The sequence below is a fragment of the Panulirus ornatus genome, chromosome 16, assembly GCF_036320965.1.
Source record: "Panulirus ornatus isolate Po-2019 chromosome 16, ASM3632096v1, whole genome shotgun sequence".
Taxonomy (NCBI): Eukaryota; Metazoa; Arthropoda; class Malacostraca; order Decapoda; family Palinuridae; genus Panulirus; species Panulirus ornatus.
In genome coordinates this window covers 14948712-14966928 of record NC_092239.1, presented here as the reverse complement: position 1 = coordinate 14966928, position 18217 = coordinate 14948712, and the positions used below count along the sequence as shown (strand labels likewise).

The 18217-nt window shown below is 37.6% G+C and overlaps 1 protein-coding gene across 7 annotated transcripts in view; it reads left to right on the top strand.

Moving 5' to 3' along the window:
• Clc (clathrin light chain) overlaps positions 1 to 15176 on the top strand; it is an 80209-nt gene extending 65033 nt beyond the window's left edge. For 4 of the 7 annotated variants that reach the window (XM_071671345.1, XM_071671343.1, XM_071671341.1 and 1 more), the window contains 4 exons: positions 8492 to 8581; positions 8832 to 8943; positions 12599 to 12610; positions 13620 to 15176. In XM_071671345.1, the coding sequence (XP_071527446.1) occupies positions 8492 to 8581; positions 8832 to 8943; positions 12599 to 12610; positions 13620 to 13794 (389 nt within the window). In that variant the 3' untranslated portion in view covers positions 13795 to 15176. The remainder of the gene's footprint in view (positions 1 to 8491; positions 8582 to 8831; positions 8944 to 12598; positions 12611 to 13619) is intronic. The other 3 variants (XM_071671342.1, XM_071671340.1, XM_071671344.1) reach the window with 1 other exon arrangement.
• Positions 15177 to 18217: the final 3041 nt, after the last annotated feature.

Genomic DNA, 18217 nt, shown 5'->3' with positions numbered 1-18217 from the left:
AGACCTCTTCCATGTTTTACAGGTGAACATGGCATGTGAATCTAATGTAAGTACCATGAATTTTGAAGTTTTGAGTCAGGACCTGGTAAACTGGTTTTGGACACAAATTTCAGGACTGGTATGGCATAGTGGCTGCCTCTCCCCGTATAGACTGATTGACTCTGTAATCATAGGCAGGTGTTTTTGTAGTCTGTTTGAGGCATCAGAGTTCTTTTTCAGTCATAAGAGATTATTGAATAACAAGAATAATTTTCGAACTACATATGCATCAGTATTAATCCACCCATTCCTGTATCTGGTGTAACTGCAAAATGCTTAAATGCATAACATAAAGCCACCTAGGTTCACTGCCTGTATCTGGACATTTGGTTGCTTAATGGAGCTACTTGTCACCCAAACCAGATTATGGCTGGGCTGGTAAATTACATCATTTCAACTTGAGTGATGATTTGGTTAATGGGGGTATGGGTGTCATGTAGGGAAGTTATAAGCTTGTGTCTTCATAGTTTGTTTGTTCAAGTACATAGAGTTGTCTCTAACGTTTGAATTTGTCTCTAACATTTGAATATTTATCTTGAGAAAGCAAGTGAATAGTAGAGTCCTGGTCAGCTTATTTTTATTAATGTCTTGTCATAGTTGAGAATTAGTTATATACTCAACCTGATTCAAGGTATCGGTTTTACAAAATAGTATCTAATTGTTTGATGTTATATTGTTTATATGTATTGATAATGAATTTATCAAAAAAAATTTCTTCATTAAAAATAGATTTTTGTTTAAAGACACTCTGATCTATTTTTCCAAAATCTCAACTCCTTGCAGATTTATTGCAACTACTTTGTTTATTTTATTTTATATGTTTATATTTTTTCAGTTTATTTTTAGGGTACTGAGAATTATGACATGCTTTTTTTTTTTTTCCCCCTTCATGAATTCTAATGCATTTTCTGTACCTTTTATTATGCATCTAGTTTTTTCTTTCATAGCTGTGGGGAATTACTGTAGTTATGTAGTTATCAGTTGTCTGAAAATTAGTTGTATATTGTACATGGTGCAGGGAATTTGCAAACATCTAGGAGTCATGAAATAGTATTTTAGAAATTGTTGAATAGTAGTTTAGTGTGGGGTAGTATGCTTGATATGTTTATTTTAGCAAGATTTTATATAATTTTTTCTGTATTGGAAATTTTTTTTTTTTATTTTTGCTCTTATCAGTTTTTTGCAACTACTTAACTTCAACTTTTATAAATCTGTGTAACATTTTTGACAATTTCTATTAGAAAATTAAAACATGGAGGCAGATTTTTGTAGTTTGTCTTGATTTTTTGTAGTTTCATTACCTAGAATGGATTAGTTTTTTCCTTTATGTTTCATACTGTTTTTAATTACAGTTTAGTATCCTGTAACTTTACTACTTCGTTCTCATTTGTGGACAGAGCCCTGTGTGCATCTGCTTTGTGAGGGGTTAAAACACCCATGTAATCCCAAAATGAGGTTAATCTATGTAGGATTTGGCTATCATAGGACATGCATTGCTGGCAGTTATATGTAACAGAATTGAGGAACCATGCAGCAACCTTCTAGGCCTTTGCTTTATAAGGCCTAGATGAGGTAGCACCAAGCAACTTTCAAATTTTGTCTACTGTTGTTGCTGTAGCTGTTCAGACATTTCTGGTTCGCAGAGAGCCTGGATGGATATCATTTTCAGTTAATTGAGACTGAAACCACTCTGTTGTCTTGTGAGAACTAGTGTACCATGAGACAACACAGGCATTATCTGTCACTATTGGTTGTAGTTCTTGACATTGTTGTTGATGGTCATCCAAACTAATACTTTTTGAACATTTTGTTTTACTTTAGAATTTTTCTATATCTTTGATGTTAAGCAGGAAGATATAAGAATGAAAATTCAAATGACCTGAATATGCAGTATTATATAAAGAAATGTGTGTACCTCAGGATGGGGAAGTTCATTAGAACTAGTGTTGGGAGTTCAGGAAATGTTACCATTCAGAATGATGACTTTCAGGCTGTTCATAGCTCCTTGGATTTTTAGAAAGTTGAATTCTGGCCTTTTTACCATACTAATGTCACCAAAGCAGTAGTGTTAACTTATCTCTAAGATTTTCTGATCATGTGTTAGGCTGAATTGAATTAGTCATGCATCTTCTTTCCAGAAAGCAAGTTTAATTTTAATGTAGAATCTTATGTAGTTCCAGATGAGAAGTTCACTTGGCTTAGGGTCAGTTGGAACTTCAGAACAGGTTTGTTTTGCCTTTTTTATAGAGAAGGATGTAGCTTATTCATGGGTCATGTGCTCTTGCTCTTATGGCTGACTATTTTGTTAACAGTATTTGGATTTATGATATTGGGATGCTTGTTCAGCAGAGCTGGCATTATAGTTGGTACAGCTTTTGTGGCTATGCATTTCACTTGCAACAGATTTTTGATACTTAATGAAGTGACTACTGGCATGCTAGACTGGAGAAGTGATAATGGTTTTGGAGTCTCCTTTACATGCTTAGTTGATGGTTAGATATATTTTTCACTCAGCCTGGTTTGCCTTGTACTCGCATTTATTCTTCCTCAGTCATCTTTCCTTAAGGAAGAGTCTCCTGTTTCGCAACACCCAGAGAATTGAAACGGTCTTATTTTTTCATGAGATGCCTGAGATCTCTCTCCACAGACATTTTCTTCCTCTGTCATTTTCCTGTGAGGAAGAATATCCTGATGTCATACACCCAAAGATGAGATTTTTTTTTTCATGGAGGGTGCTTCAGGTCTTTCAAAAGAAGACATGTCATTAACTGGTCAGATTGATTCTTTCTCATTTAGAGACCTTTTAGCCTCCTCTTGTTGTAAAAGCTTGTAGTCAAAGATGGTTTTAGTTACCTTGGAAAGTTTTATCTTAGATCATACACATTGTTTAGTGGATTTTATATGACAAATTTCACATTTGTGGACTATGCACTGAGTCTGCATGTGAATAAAGGACATCAGTATTGTTCTCATTATTAAAATCTAACCAGTCCACTCATGTTTTACTCCTCTGTTACCAGCTGGGAATTTTCGCATCAACATCAGTCTGTTGTGGGAGACAGTGTAAGAGACCCTTAGGACTCAACTACACTTTGTAAGGATTAAAAGAGTTTCTGTTAGCGTACAGAGAGATGACAGTTGGTGCTTGGCCTGGGAGTTTTTGGATGTGATGTCTTCAGTAACATGTTTTAAAAGTTTGCAAAAAATGTCAGCTGAGATATTTACTTGAAATTAGGAATTCCATCTCATTCTGAGCAATCATTTGAGTTGGACTTGATAGAAGGGGTTTTTGTGCATGATGCAGCTAAGAAAAGAGTGCAGCTTGTTTTAAGTAGGTGGGGTGAATCAAACTTTTTCTTGTATGACCCATTCCAGAAGGCTTTAGGTTGGAGAAAATGTATTCCGGTGCTTTTCATTCAACATTAGGTTTTAAGAGATTAGAGAGAGAAGGCAGTTTTTTCTAAAGCCATAGGTTTAGGTCTCTCGGGTAAAGGAGGAAGAATATTTCCTCTGTATTCCTTGTGTGTTGGAAAATGTGACTAAATGGATTGGGTTAGGTTATGTTAGATTATTCATGGGTGATGTAGATACAAAGGTGAATAATGTGGCAGTTAAAGGCATAATTGGGGGGGTATGGGATATTCAGTATTGTGAATGGAAATGGTGAAGAACTTGTTGAGTTCCATTCTGAAAAAGGAATGGTGATTGGGAATAATTGTTTTGAAAGGAGTGACATACACAAGAATACATATGAGTTAGAAAAATGTTCAGTCATCGTTATTGGAATGTATACAAATTGGTAGACTGCATAAGAGAAACTTTTGGATGTGAGTGTGCTGAGAGGGATTGCTATTGGGATGTATGACCATTACCTTGTGTAGGTCAGGATGAAGATTTGAAAAGATTTTTGGGGGAAAGAGGAAACTTTATGGGTAAGAAGAGAGTGGTGGAAGTAAATCAATTTGGAAAAGAGACTTTTTTGAAGAAATACCAGGTAAGATTGAGTGTGCAATGGCAGGTGAGAGTAAACAAAGTTAGGTGGGATGAGGAATGGGAGGTATTTAGGGAAGCAGTGCTCACATGTGCAAGGATGCATGTGGCATGTGTTGAAGGTGGGCAGGTTAGAAGCGATAGTGATTGGTGGGATGAAAAAGTAAAGTTGTCAGTGAAAGAATAAATAGAAGTATTTGGGGGTATGTACAGGGAAGCAGTGCAAGTTGTAAAAGAGCAAGCAATGGGAGGTCATGAGGAAGGTGCATGAGTTGAAAAAGAGGGCCAATGAGATTTGAGGTGAGTGAGTCTCAGTAAAATTCAGGGAGAATAAGATATTTTGGAAGGTGGTTAAGAGTTTGCAAAAAAACAAGGGAACAAATGGGAAATCATTGAATGGGACAAATGGGGAAGTGGTAACAGGTAGTGATGAAGTGAGGAGATGGAGTGAGTGTTTTGAAGGACTGTTGAATGTGTCTGATGATTAGGGTGGCAGATGTAGGGTGTCTTGTATGGTATGGTATGTAAAGTGAGATTCCCATAGAAATTGGTTTTAAGAGAAGAGAGGTGGTGAAAGCCTTGCTTAAGATGAAATCGGCAAGGTGACTAGAGTGGCTGGTACTGTATTTGAGTTTCATAAGAAAGGGGTTGACTGTGTTGTTGATTGTATAATCAGGATTTTCATGTAAGTATGGATCATTGTGAAATGCTTGGGGATTGGTGGAATGCATGTATAGTGTCATTTTAAATAGGCAAGTGGGACAAATGTGAATGTCCAAATGACAAGAGATATGAGTTTGTTGAGTGTCCCTGGTACGTTGTATGAGAGAAAAACAATTGAAGGGGTTCAAGCATTTACAGAGCATCAAATTTGGGTGGAGCAATGTGGTGTCAGAAGTGGTAGAGAATTAAATATTTGCTTTAATGATTGTGTTTGTGTAATACTCAGAGAGACAAAAGGATTAATATGTAGTATTTGTGGATCTTGAGAAATCCTGTTATAAGGATGATAGAGATGTCTTGTGGAATGTCTTAAGAATCCATGGGGTGGGAGGAAAGCTATTAGAAGCAGGGAGTTTTTATCATGGGTGTAAAGTGTGTATGAGTAGGAAGAGAGGAGAGTGAGTGTTTCCAGGTGAATTTGGTCTTGCAGCAGGGGTGTGTGATGTCAACACGGCTGTTTGATTTGTTTATAGACAGGGAGGTGAGAGACAAAGATGCAAGAGTTGTGGAGAGAGGGGCCAAGATGCAGTATGTAGGGGATGAGTCCTGGAAAGTGACTTATTTGTTGTTTGCTGATGATGCAGCACCGGAAGCAGATCCAATAATGTTGTTTGGGTGCAAGGCGTGAGCTGTAGATAAGGATGTGTAAAGGAGGATGGGTGTGTTGGAAATTAAATATTTGAGGACTTTATTTGGTGTGAAGTGGTTTGATCGAGTAAGTAGTAAAGGGAAGAGAGGGGTATGGTAATAAAAAGAGCATGGTTAAAAGAGCTGAAAATGGTATGCAGAAATGGTTTGGACATATGAGAGAATAGAGTGGTATGGGCCTAAACATGTAGGTGGGAGAGAGGCATGCATAGGATGAAGTGAATTAGAATAATGTGATATACACGGGTCGACATGCTGCCAATGGACTGAACCAAGGTGTGTGAAGTGGCTGGAGAAAACCATGGAAAGGTCTGTGGGGCCTTTCTGTAGATAGATGGCTGTTGTTTTAGTGCATAGCGCATGATAGCGAGAGAATGAATGTGAGTGAATGCAGCATTTCTTCACTTGTTCCTGGAGCCACCTTGCTAAAGCAGGAAATGGCAATCAAGTATTAAAGTTTCAGGTTAAAGACAGTGGTCCTCATTAAGGACTAAAAGTAGCTAAAATGATAGAAAGTAAAGAGAGGAGGAAAAATAATGAGTTAGGGAACTAGAAAATCTTCCTTTTAAAGAGAGGCAGGTCATACCTATTGGGAAAAAACAAGGACAGGAGTTCCAAAGATTATGGTGTAAACAGAAAGACATCACAATGACTTACCACTGATTTGCAAACAGCACCATGGTAACCATGTAATCATATATTATGTATAGCCTAGCTAATGATGGCAGCAGACAAGTAGCCAGCGTATGGAAATTTAAACTCGGGTAATATCTTCTGAGAAAGAGCGCCAACACCATAGCAAAAAGCAAGTTGGTTAAGTTTTGATTTCAGATTGGGACCTTTAGTAAGTTTTGTTATGAACAGACTGTGAAAATATTTTAGATAATCTTTAGGATGGATTTATTGGATGGATTTCTTCAAGGCTTTCTAGAAATTTATTTAAGTCCAGGGATCAAATATATGTGCAGAAATTCCCCTTATGTAAGGGGAAAATGTGAAGTTTTGAAGCAGTTCTTTCTTGCAAATCATTTCAGAGCTGCTAGTTTTAAAAGGACCACTTCAAAGGAGTTCAGTGATTGTCAGGGCTCAACTTTAAACATTAAGTTTTAGATGTTTGAAAAATGAACCCTTTTGTGTTATAATGGAGTCTGATTGGGTAATCAAAAAAGTCTGTAGACCCTCTCATGGAAATAAAGAGGTCATACTCAGACTCAACCTTTTAAAGGATTATTTAGTGGTTTATGGTAACGTATGACTTTTATGGTCATTTCAGTTTGTAGGTATTGTACATGGACCTAAGTCTTCATGGTCATAACCAAGGCTATCTACAACACTAAACTTTGTTAGAAGAGGCTGGGACACAAGTTCAGCCAGTTTTAATTAAAGGCTTGTGAATCTAGCTGTTTATTTTGCTGTTATTGATGTGACCACTTTGTGGTGTAAATCAGTTTGCAGCACTTTTTCATTGATAGTGGAGACAGACTTTGAGTTCAAGATGTATCATGCTTCAATTAATGTAATGATGAACCACTAGGGAAAACAGTGGGAGTCATTGCTTTACCTCATGAGACTCTTCCTTTATGGAATCTAAGCAAGGCTGTGAATAACTTCGTTATGCAAAACCTAATGGTTGCTGAAATACTGTTTAACTTTCAAGTGTAGGTCATCTTGATAGCTTATGTTATTGGTGTAGATGGCAAAAGGATGAACCGAATTACTTAAGGTTCCATTCCCCTACTAGTGACCAGTGATTCAGTAGGTTAGACTCAAGTTAAAGGGCATCTACTTAGACGGAGTTCATGTGACACCACGTGGATTTTCCCTTCATGAACTTGATTGCCTTTAGTACAAGGAGCCCTTGTGCTATGATTTAGTGAAGTTACAAGCTTTAGAATGCCATTCTGTTTTAACAGGTGTTGTATGAAGAGCCATTTCAAGTAAACTTTGTAAAGTTCAGAAAATGTTGTCCAACAAGGAAAATTAGGAGATTCACTGATGGTTTGGACAGATGCATCCAGATGAACAGCTGCAGTTGGAGCAACTGTTGTCCAGAGGGGCACAGAGATGCAGGACTGTGGACAGAGGCTCAAAGTTATATTATCAACAGAAAAAAATTATTTGTTCCATGGCTGTTCATTTTTGAAGAATATTAAGCCAGGTTGAACACTCTGATTTTTGATAGGCAACATGACAGCTGTTCATTGCTTAATGAACAGCTTTTATTTCCAGTTTGGAGATGGTAGATCATATTCTTATGTAAGCAGTATCAAAGAAACAGTATGTTCAAGCATTTTTCTTGCATGATGTTTGCAGCTTTTTGGTTGATGTCCTGTCAAGATCATAGACAATATTGTTCAAGATAGTATTGGGTTTGGCTGCTTTCAAGTGGATCCAGTAAATTGTAATGAATCCTAGGGTGGATCTCTACCATAGAGGCCAACTGCCTCTTACTGACATGGTTCTCTGATTTTTTTTTTTGTACAGAGGCATTAGGAGTGAATGCCATGACCTCTGATTAGAATACTTGGATTATCTTTTATCTTTGACAAGGTCCCTGAGATGATTCTTAAACTGTCTGATTTTTAAGGTTTAGTGACTTCAGTAGCCACAAAATGTGTAAGATACCCTGGTACTAGAAGCTACTGCAGGTATGCCAGTTTTCTCAGCTAAAGTGAGAGATTCATGCATTGGCAGCTGTTTTGAGTAATGTAACACCAGTTTGTATTTATGGTAATTTACTTCATTTGATACAGCATTTGATGCAGTGTTGATGCCAAGAAACCTCAAACATCATAAATGTGTGGTAAAGATCCTTCGTGAGTTTAGGGCTAAAGGTGCTTTTTGGAGATTTTCACCTTAATCACTTCAGCTATACCTGTATATTTAATGCTTAACATATTTCTGTTAAGCTAGAAGTCCTCACATTCCCACTTCATGAAGCCTTTTTTCTTTATATTCAATTCTTGTATTATGTTTTCTTCATATTGGAATGTTTGGTGATTATTATCACTCATTAATAATTTGTCAGATGTGAATAAGCATTTGTTTTCCTTATAACTGGCAACTGATGTGATATTTTGGAATATTTCAGCTCGCTCCCCTGTTCCCCCTGTGATAAGGGAGGAACCAGAAAAAATTAAGATTTGGCGTGAGCAGCAACGGATCCGACTCGAGGAAAAGGGTAAGTTAGAATGTCTTAGGTGAGAGTTAACTAATTCTAGACAGCTTTCCAGAGACCTTTTCTCTATCATTGATAATGTTAGATTTAGTTTAAAGGAAGGAAAATGTTAATGACTGTGTCACATCCATTCTCTGCATTGAACAGTATGAGCTAACTTGAACCTTTATTTGCAGTTATCATAGACTGATGTTTCTGTAGACTTAATGAAAGTATCTTTATTGTCCATATTCTCCTTGGTATTTTACTGTAGATGCTGCTGAGGAGGTGAGCAAGCTTGAGCTAAAGGCAAAGGCAAAAAAGGAGCTGGAAGACTGGTACAGGCAACATGAAGAACAGGTTGCAAAAACACGTCAAGCCAACAGGTGAGTTGCAGCTAAGAGAATTAGATCTGCAAGTAGGTGAATTGTCATTATTTGTTGATGGAGGTAAGGTATATTTGTTTGATGTGTCAGTATGATGGCACTATTTTCAGAAGTACGGTAGGTGAAGATATATAATTTTTTGGGCCAGACTTAGTGGTGGACGTTGTTTCTTGTAAACCTTGTCTAAGAGTCTCGTGAATAGATAATTCAAATAGAAAGAAATAGAGCTTGAAAATTCTTTCATTCATGCTTTGTTGACTCACCATCAGTAATGACATTATGATTGAACATTGTCATTGATGCTGTGTAAATGAGCAAGTAGGTGAAGAAACAACCATGGTAATTTTGATACATTTTGTGAATTTTTGAATTTATGTTCTTAGATAAAGATCATTAGCATTATCTTGCCTTCCCCCTTATATAGGAGTCTTATTGTAGCAAGGTTTCACATTCTTTTGACCTTGCATGAAATAACTAAATCAGTTAAACATTTATTACAGTGGTTTCAATAATTTTTCTTGTTAGTTTTTGCTTTGTCGCTGTCTCCCACGTTAGCGAGGTAGCGCAAAGAAACAGATGAAAGAATGGCCCGTCCCACCCACATACACATGTATATACATACATATCCACACGTATATACATACACACCCACACACGCAAATATACATACCTATACATCTCAACGTATACATATATATACACACACAGACATATACATATATACACATGTACATAATTCATACTGTCTGCCTTTATTCATTCCCATCGCCACCCTGCCACACACAAAATAACAACCCCCTCCCCCCTCATGTGTGCAAGGTAGCGCTAGGAAAAGACAACAAAGGCCCCATTCGTTCACACTCAGTCTCTAGCTGTCATGTAATAATGCACTGAAACCACAGCTCCCTTTCCACATGCAGGCCCCACAGAACTTTCCATGGTTTACCCCAGACACTTCACATGCCCTGGTTCAATCCTTTGACAGCACATTGACCCCGATATACCACATCGTTCCAATTCACTCTATTCCTTGCATACCTTTCACCCTCCTGCATGTTCAGGCCCCGATCACTCAAAATCTTTTTCACTCCATCTTTCAACCTCTAATTAGGTCTCCCACTTCTCCTCGTTCCCTCCACCTCAGACACATATATCCTCTTGTTCAATCTTTCCTCACTCATTCTCTCCATGTGACCAAACCATTTCAAAACACCCTATTCTACTCTCTCAACCACAAACTTTTTATTACCGCACATCTCTCTTACCCTTACATTACTTACTCGATCAAACCACCTCACACCACATATTGTCCTCAAACATCTCATTTCCAGCACATCCACCCTCCTGCGCACAACTCTATCCATAGCCCATGCCTCGCAACCATACAACATTGTTGGAACCACTATTCCTTCAAACATTTTTGCTTTCTGAGATAACGTTCTCGACCTCCACACATTCTTCAAGGCTCCCAGAATTTTCGCCCCCTCCCCCACCATATGATTCACTTTTGCTGCCATGGTTCATTCCGCTGCCAAATCTACCCAGATGTCTAAAACGCTTCACTTCCTCCAGTTTTTCTGCATTCAAACTTACCTCCCAATTGACTTGATCCTCAACCCTACTGTACCTAATAACCTTGCTCTTATTCACATTTACTCTCAACTTTCTTCTTTCATACATTTTACCAAACTTAGTCACCAGCTTCTGCAGTTTCTCACATGAATCAGCCACCAGCGCTGTATCATCAGCGAACAACAACTGACTCACTTCCCAAGCTCTCTCAACCACAACAGACTTCATACTTGCCCCTCTTTCCAAAACTCTTGTATTCACCTCCCTAACAACCCCATCCATAAACAAATTAAACAACCATGGAGACATGACACCCCTGCCGCAGACCTACATTCACTGAGAACCAATCACTTTCCTCTCTTCCTACATGTACACATGCCTTACATCCTCAATAAAAACTTTTCACTGCTTCTAACTACTTGCCTCCCACACCATATATTCTTAATACCTTCCACAGAGCATCTCTGTCAACTCTATCATATGCCTTCTCCAGATCCATAAATGCTACATACAAATCCATTTGCTTTTCTAAGTATTTCTCACATACATTCTTCAAAGCAAACACCTGATCCACACATCCTCTACCACTTCTGAAACCACCCTGCTCTTCCCCAATCTGATGCTCTGTACATGCCTTCACCCTCTCAATCATTACCCTCCCATATAATTTCCCAGGAATACTCAACAAACTTATGCCTCTGTAGTTTGAGCACTCACCTTTGTCCCCTTTACCTTTGTACAGTGGCACTATGCAAGCATTCCGCCACTCCTCAGGCACCTCACCATGAATCATACATACATTAAATAATCTCACCAACCAGTCAACAATACAGTCACCCCCTTTTTTAATAAATTCCACTGCAATGCCATCCAAACCCGTTTCCTTGCCGGCTTTCATCTTCCGCAAAGCTTTTACTACCTCTTCTCTGTTTACCAAATCATCCTCCCTAACCCTCTCACTTTGCACACCACCTCGACCAAAACACCCTATATCTGCCACTCTATCATCAAACACATTCAACAAACCTTCAAAATACTCACTCCATCTCCTTCTCACATCACTACTACTTGTTATCACCTCCCCATTAGCCCCTTTCACTGAAGTTCCCATTTGTTCCCTTGTCTTATGCACTTTATTTACCTCCTTCCAAAACATCTTTTTATTCTCCCTAAAATGTAATGATACTCTCTCACCCCAACTCTCATTTGCCTTCTTTTTCACCTTTTTCTTGTTAGTGTTTTTAATAATTGTGAAGTTTAACAAGATTTTGTTGCTTCAGTGATGTAACAGTGGCCATACGCTCCCACTTTATCCTTGTGCCATTCCAGGTTTCCTCTGTCAGAGGGAAAGTAATGTGGATTTCTCCAGGATGGTGGGCATGATATAAACCAGTTTGAGATGCCCTCATCCCACTCACCACTTTTTTCTTTTTGTGATTCCCTTTAATCATTTTCATTTCACAATACCAGTATCTTCTCACACACCAGATGATCAACTTTGGGTTATTCTTTTATAGCACTGATAATGCCCATAGGCATTTCTCTCATATCGCTTCCACTAATTTATTCTCCATTACTTTTAATGATTATTAATATAGTATAATTATCTCAACTTGTAATCTTTTCCATCTGATGCGATTGTAGAATGCGATTTGCCTAAATTTTTAACTATAGTCTTCTTGGGTGATTGTGTTTACTTGTTTGCCATGTGTAATAAGCAGGCTTTACTAGTGCAAAAAATGTTCAAATAGCATTAAGGAAAGTAAAGTGAATTACAGATTGTTTGATAGAAATATGCTTGGGTGTTGATAATGGTATATTATAGTTATAGATATGTGTGTTTGGGGGTTAATGATGCTACATTATAGTTACATCTGTTATTTTTATTGCAAACATTTCATTACATGTAAACAAAATGATGTTTGTCTTCTGCTTACTTAGCTAGGGCCTTTTAAAACATAATTTGTTTGCCTACTGTAAGTATAGTTTCGTAAGATTAGTTGTAGAATTACAGGATGATGTTTATACTATTAATAACTCACTATTGAATTATAATTATGATCTAAAACTTTCATGCTTCAAGGGAGGCATCCAAGTAAGTGTTGCATGTCAGATTTATAAATTGTTAGTTGTGTTAAATTTCTTCAATAGATTTTGTTTGTATAGATTAAGTATGTATATTTAACCTTGGAAAATTAAATATTCTAACAGGGAAAGTAGATTTCTTGATGGAAAATGGCATGCCTAGTTAGTTTAGTAGGTGATAATTGTGGTAAGAATTACCAAAATTTTACATGTATGTGAGGTATTTGGTAATTTAGAAAGAGAGAAGTTCAATTTTATTTCAGAAATTTGTTTTGAAAAAATAAACTTTTGTAATAGATATTGGCATGGAGAAGTGTGGGAAAGTTTATTTAGACTTTGCTTTGTTAGATAGTAGAAGCAGCAAGTAAGATGTTAATTTTTTTTTTTTTTTTTTTTTTTTATACTTTGTCGCTGTCTCCCGCGTTTGCGAGGTAGCGCAAGGAAATAGACGAAAGAAATGGCCCAACCCCCCCCCCCCCCCACACACACGCACATACACACGTCCACACATGCAAATATACATACCTACACAGCTTTCCATGGTTTACCCCAGACGCTTCACATGCCTTGATTCAATCCACTGACAGCACGTCAACCCCTGTATACCACATCGCTCCAATTCACTCTATTCCTTGCCCTCCTTTCACCCTCCTGCATGTTCAGGCCCCGATCACACAAAATCTTTTTCACTCCATCTTTCCACCTCCAATTTGGTCTCCCTCTTCTCCTCGTTCCCTCCACCTCCGACACATATATCCTCTTGGTCAATCTTTCCTCACTCATTCTCTCCATGTGCCCAAACCATTTCAAAGCACCCTCTTCTGCTCTCTCAACCACGCTCTTTTTATTTCCACACATCTCTCTTACCCTTACGTAACTTACTCGATCAAACCACCTCACACCACACATTGTCCTCAAACATCTCATTTCCACCACATCCATGTTAATAAATCAAATTTATGGACTTGATTGCAGCACTTGTCAAGTTTTGAATTTTTTCATGATTAATTTTCCAACAGGTCTGCAGAGAAGGAACTGGTGGCTGATATAGGGAAGATGGAGCCTGGTACGGAGTGGGAACGAATCTGCAAACTGTGTAATTTCAATCCAAAGACCTCCAAATCTTCTAGAGACATATCTCGCATGCGCTCCATCATTTTGCAGGTGAAACAGAATCCACCCCTCAAAGCTTAGGGAGAAAATTGAAGTTTGAATATATTGTTAGTTGTGAGTTTCTGCTGAAGTTCTGTTTGTTAATATAATGTACTCTTTCTCTGTCACATATGGAAGAAAATATTTAGATTCTGTCTTGAATTAGTCTCTCAGTATTCTTGTGACTCTGCTGTGAACTGGCCTATTACAGTAGCCCTGTATATATCTTACTTGAATGTGTGGAACATGGTTGATAAAGGTCCTTGAATGATTGTTTGTAAGTGCAAGTACCAGTGGATTTCATTTGATGCTTTAGCTGTATATCTAATGAAGCAAATCTATGCTTAGAATAGGATGCTTATGTTTTAGTACAGGCAGTTTTAAAGTAAATTATGCATATTAAGAGTTGAATTGCTTAAGTACCATAAACAGGGGCTAGAACTTAGCATTTGTGTGTGAATCAGATTGGTTGAATGTTGAAAGTAAGGCATTAATAGTATCTATATTTAGGAAAATTAAAACTTAAAAGGTTGTTTTAGTTCTTCACTTGATGTGTTCCATTGTTTCATTCTGCAAGATAGCTTTTTAAGAAAATGTTATGATTGGAATGATGAAAATTATGTTCATATGTCATGTAATGCAGGGTGTGTGAGAAAGACTTCCAGAATTTCAATCATTAAGTAAATTAACCGTGTAAAGAATACATCCAGAATTTCAGTCATTAAATAAATTAACAGTGTTAAGAATACATCCAGAATTTCAGTCATTAAGTAAATTAACCTGTGTTAAGAATACAGTGCTTCTCTTTTCAAAATTTAGTGTGAAATCTCTTTACATCTTAGTTTCATGTGATGCAACTAGATGACATTACCACTGACAGCTTGTGGTTGCATGATGCTCAGAACACCACTCAATCATGGAGTTACCACAGGAGAAAGCACAATGTGTTTTGTGGTTTCTGGAATTTAAAGAGCTGTTAAGGGGCCCATATTTGGAAAAGTTCTGTGTTAAAATTGGAAATGAATAACCTTGCATGTTAACAGAGTTGATGGATATTAATAACTGAAATTCTGGAGGTCTTTCTAAGACACCCTGTTTATAAAGAACATATCTTTAAAACTAACAGCAGCTTCACTTTTTTCATGCAGTACATAACTTTTTGTACTCTTCTCACTTTTCTGTATGGGTATGCAAGAGTTTTCAGTTAAGTAACAATTATTGGTTATTTGGTTTATTTTATATATATATATATATATATATATATATATATATATATATATATATATATATATATATATATATATATATATATTGTTTTTTACTCAAGTATATATATACACACATGTTAACAGTTGTGTTCAAACATTCCTAAGATATTTAAATTTTGTGTGTGTATTAAAGGAACATAAAGGAAAAATATGTAATGTTTTTGTTAATTTATCTCCTTTTGGATTTGTCAATTTTAACTTATTCCTCATTCCTTAAAGTTTAACTTGAGACTGCACCATTGTGGTGAAAAGGTGTATGAATGGTTGCCCTGAGGGGTATACCTTCACTTTATGCCCTTTCTTCTTGGATCCAGTGTTATTAAACCCTTTGAAAATTATTGATATATTACAAAATAGGACTCTTAAGCTCATGGTATTTTGAGATTTTCAAAAATAACTAAAAGAAATTTGGTCATCACCTACTGGAAATATCAAGGAGTGAAAAAATGTTGTATATCAACCTTATTTGGTGTTGTGCAGATTTTATGATTATTTTTTGGCTTGAAGTAAGAAGGAAACGCAGGATGGATGCCATACTTTCTTGTAAGAACTTGGAGCAATTAGAAGTTTTGCCATTTGTACGATTTTCTCTAAATCTCTCTTTCCTGTTTATGCAATTTATGCTCCAGAATTGAGATAAGTTATGTTAGTGCAAGCTAACAGAGACTTTTTCTAGTAAACAAGTATTTAGCAATAGTGAAGAGGGGGCAAAGTAGTGTATGAAAGGCTAAAAAACCAGTCTTGTATAATCCTGTGGTTGGGTTTGTAGGACTGTTCACGTAAGGGCCCAGGAATTAAGGATGTCTTCACATTGCAAAGAGAAGCTTCTTCAGGGAAAAGATATGGTTTTTTATCCATTTTCTCTTTTTAGCTTGATTGATCCAGATTCACCATTTCGAAGAAGGGCCATATGATTGTGCTCAGTAGGTTAACATATGCCTAAAAGAAAAAGAAAATATTTCCATTTATGCCTTTGGTTCATATATTAGTTATCGATTTGTTAGTAGTATTCATATGTGTCTCACTACATCCTATGATCAACTCAGCCTAAACGGAGTATATATCTGAAAATAATTGGATATTGTGAAGAAATCACTTTAGTAACCCTTACCATAGTCTGTGTACTGTATGAACAATAATGACAAAAGCATTGATGTTTTCATTTTCACCAATGAAAATAGTAATGATAACTCTGATAGTAATGATAGTAGTTTTTCCATACACCTTTGCCATTTCCCGCTAACGAGTTAGTATTGATGATAAATATTTGAAAGCAATTTGAATGCAATTGAGTGGGAGATGTATAAAAGAAAGAGACAGGAGGTCAAGAGAAAGGTGCAAGAAGTGAAAAAGAGGGCAAATGAGAGTTGGGGTGAGAGAGTATCATTAAATTTTAGGGAGAATAAAAAGATGTTCTGGAAGGAGGTAAATAAAGTGCGTAAGACAAGGGAGCAAATGGGAACTTCAGTGAAGGGCACAAATGGGGAGGTGATAACAAGTGGTGGTGATGTGAGAAGGAGATGGAGTGAGTATTTTGAAGGTTTGTTGAATGTGTTTGATGATAGAGTGGCAGATATAGGGTGTTTTGGTCGAGGTGGTGTGCAAAGTGGGAGGGTTAGGGAAAATGATTTGGTAAACAGAGAAGAGGTAGTAAAAGCTTTGCGGAAGATGAAAGCCAGCAAGGCAGCAGGTTTGGATGGTATTGCAGTGGAATTTATTAAAAAAGGGGGTGACTGTATTATTGACTGGTTGGTAAGGTTATTTAATGTATGTATGACTCATGGTGAAGTGCCTGAGGATTGGCAGAATGCGTGCATAGTGCCATTGTACAAAGGCAAAGGGGATAAGAGTGAGTGCTCAAATTACAGAGGTATAAGTTTGTTGAGTATTCCTGGTAAATTATATGGGAGGGTATTGATTGAGAGGGTGAAGGCATGTACAGAGCATCAGATTGGGGAAGAGCAGTGTGGTTTCAGAAGTGGTAGAGGATGTGTGGATCAGGTGTTTGCTTTGAAGAATGTATGTGAGAAATACTTAGAAAAGCAAATGGATTTGTATGTAGCATTTATGGATCTGGAGAAGGCATATGATAGAGTTGATAGAGATGCTCTGTGGAAGGTATTAAGAATATATGGTGTGGGAGGCAAGTTGTTAGAAGCAGTGAAAAGTTTTTATCGAGGATGTAAGGCATGTGTACGTGTAGGAAAAGAGGAAAGTGATTGGTTCTCAGTGAATGTAGGTTTGCGGCAGGGGTGTGTGATGTCTCCATGGTTGTTTAATTTGTTTATGGATGGGGTTGTTAGGGAGGTGAATGCAAGAGTTTTGGAAAGAGGGGCAAGTATGAAGTCTGTTGGGGATGAGAGAGCTTGGGAAGTGAGTCAGTTGTTGTTCGCTGATGATACAGCGCTGGTGGCTGATTCATGTGAGAAACTGCAGAAGCTGGTGACTGAGTTTGGTAAAGTGTGTGAAAGAAGAAAGTTAAGAGTAAATGTGAATAAGAGCAAGGTTATTAGGTACAGTAGGGTTGAGGGTCAAGTCAGTTGGGAGGTAAGTTTGAATGCAGAAAAACTGGAAGAAGTAAAGTGTTTTAGATATCTGGGAGTGGATCTGGCAGCGGATGGAACCATGGAAGCGGAAGTGGATCATAGGGTGGGGGAGGGGGCGAAAATCCTGGGAGCCTTGAAGAATGTGTGGAAGTCGAGAACATTATCTCGGAAAGCAAAAATGGGTATGTTTGAAGGAATAGTGGTTCCAACAATGTTGTATGGTTGCGAGGCATGGGCTATGGATAGAGTTGTGCGCAGGAGGGTGGATGTGCTGGAAATGAGATGTTTGAGGACAATATGTGGTGTGAGGTGGTTTGATCGAGTAAGTAACGTAAGGGTAAGAGAGATGTGTGGAAATAAAAAGAGCGTGGTTGAGAGAGCAGAAGAGGGTGTTTTGAAATGGTTTGGGCACATGGAGAGAATGAGAGGAAAGATTGACCAAGAGGATATATGTGTCAGAGGTGGAGGGAACGAGGAGAAGTGGGAGACCAAATTGGAGGTGGAAAGATGGAGTGAAAAAGATTTTGTGTGATCGGGGCCTGAACATGCAGGAGGGTGAAAGGCGGGCAAGGAATAGAGTGAATTGGATCGATGTGGTATACCGGGGTCGACGTGCTGTCAGTGGATTGAATCAGGGCATGTGAAGCGACT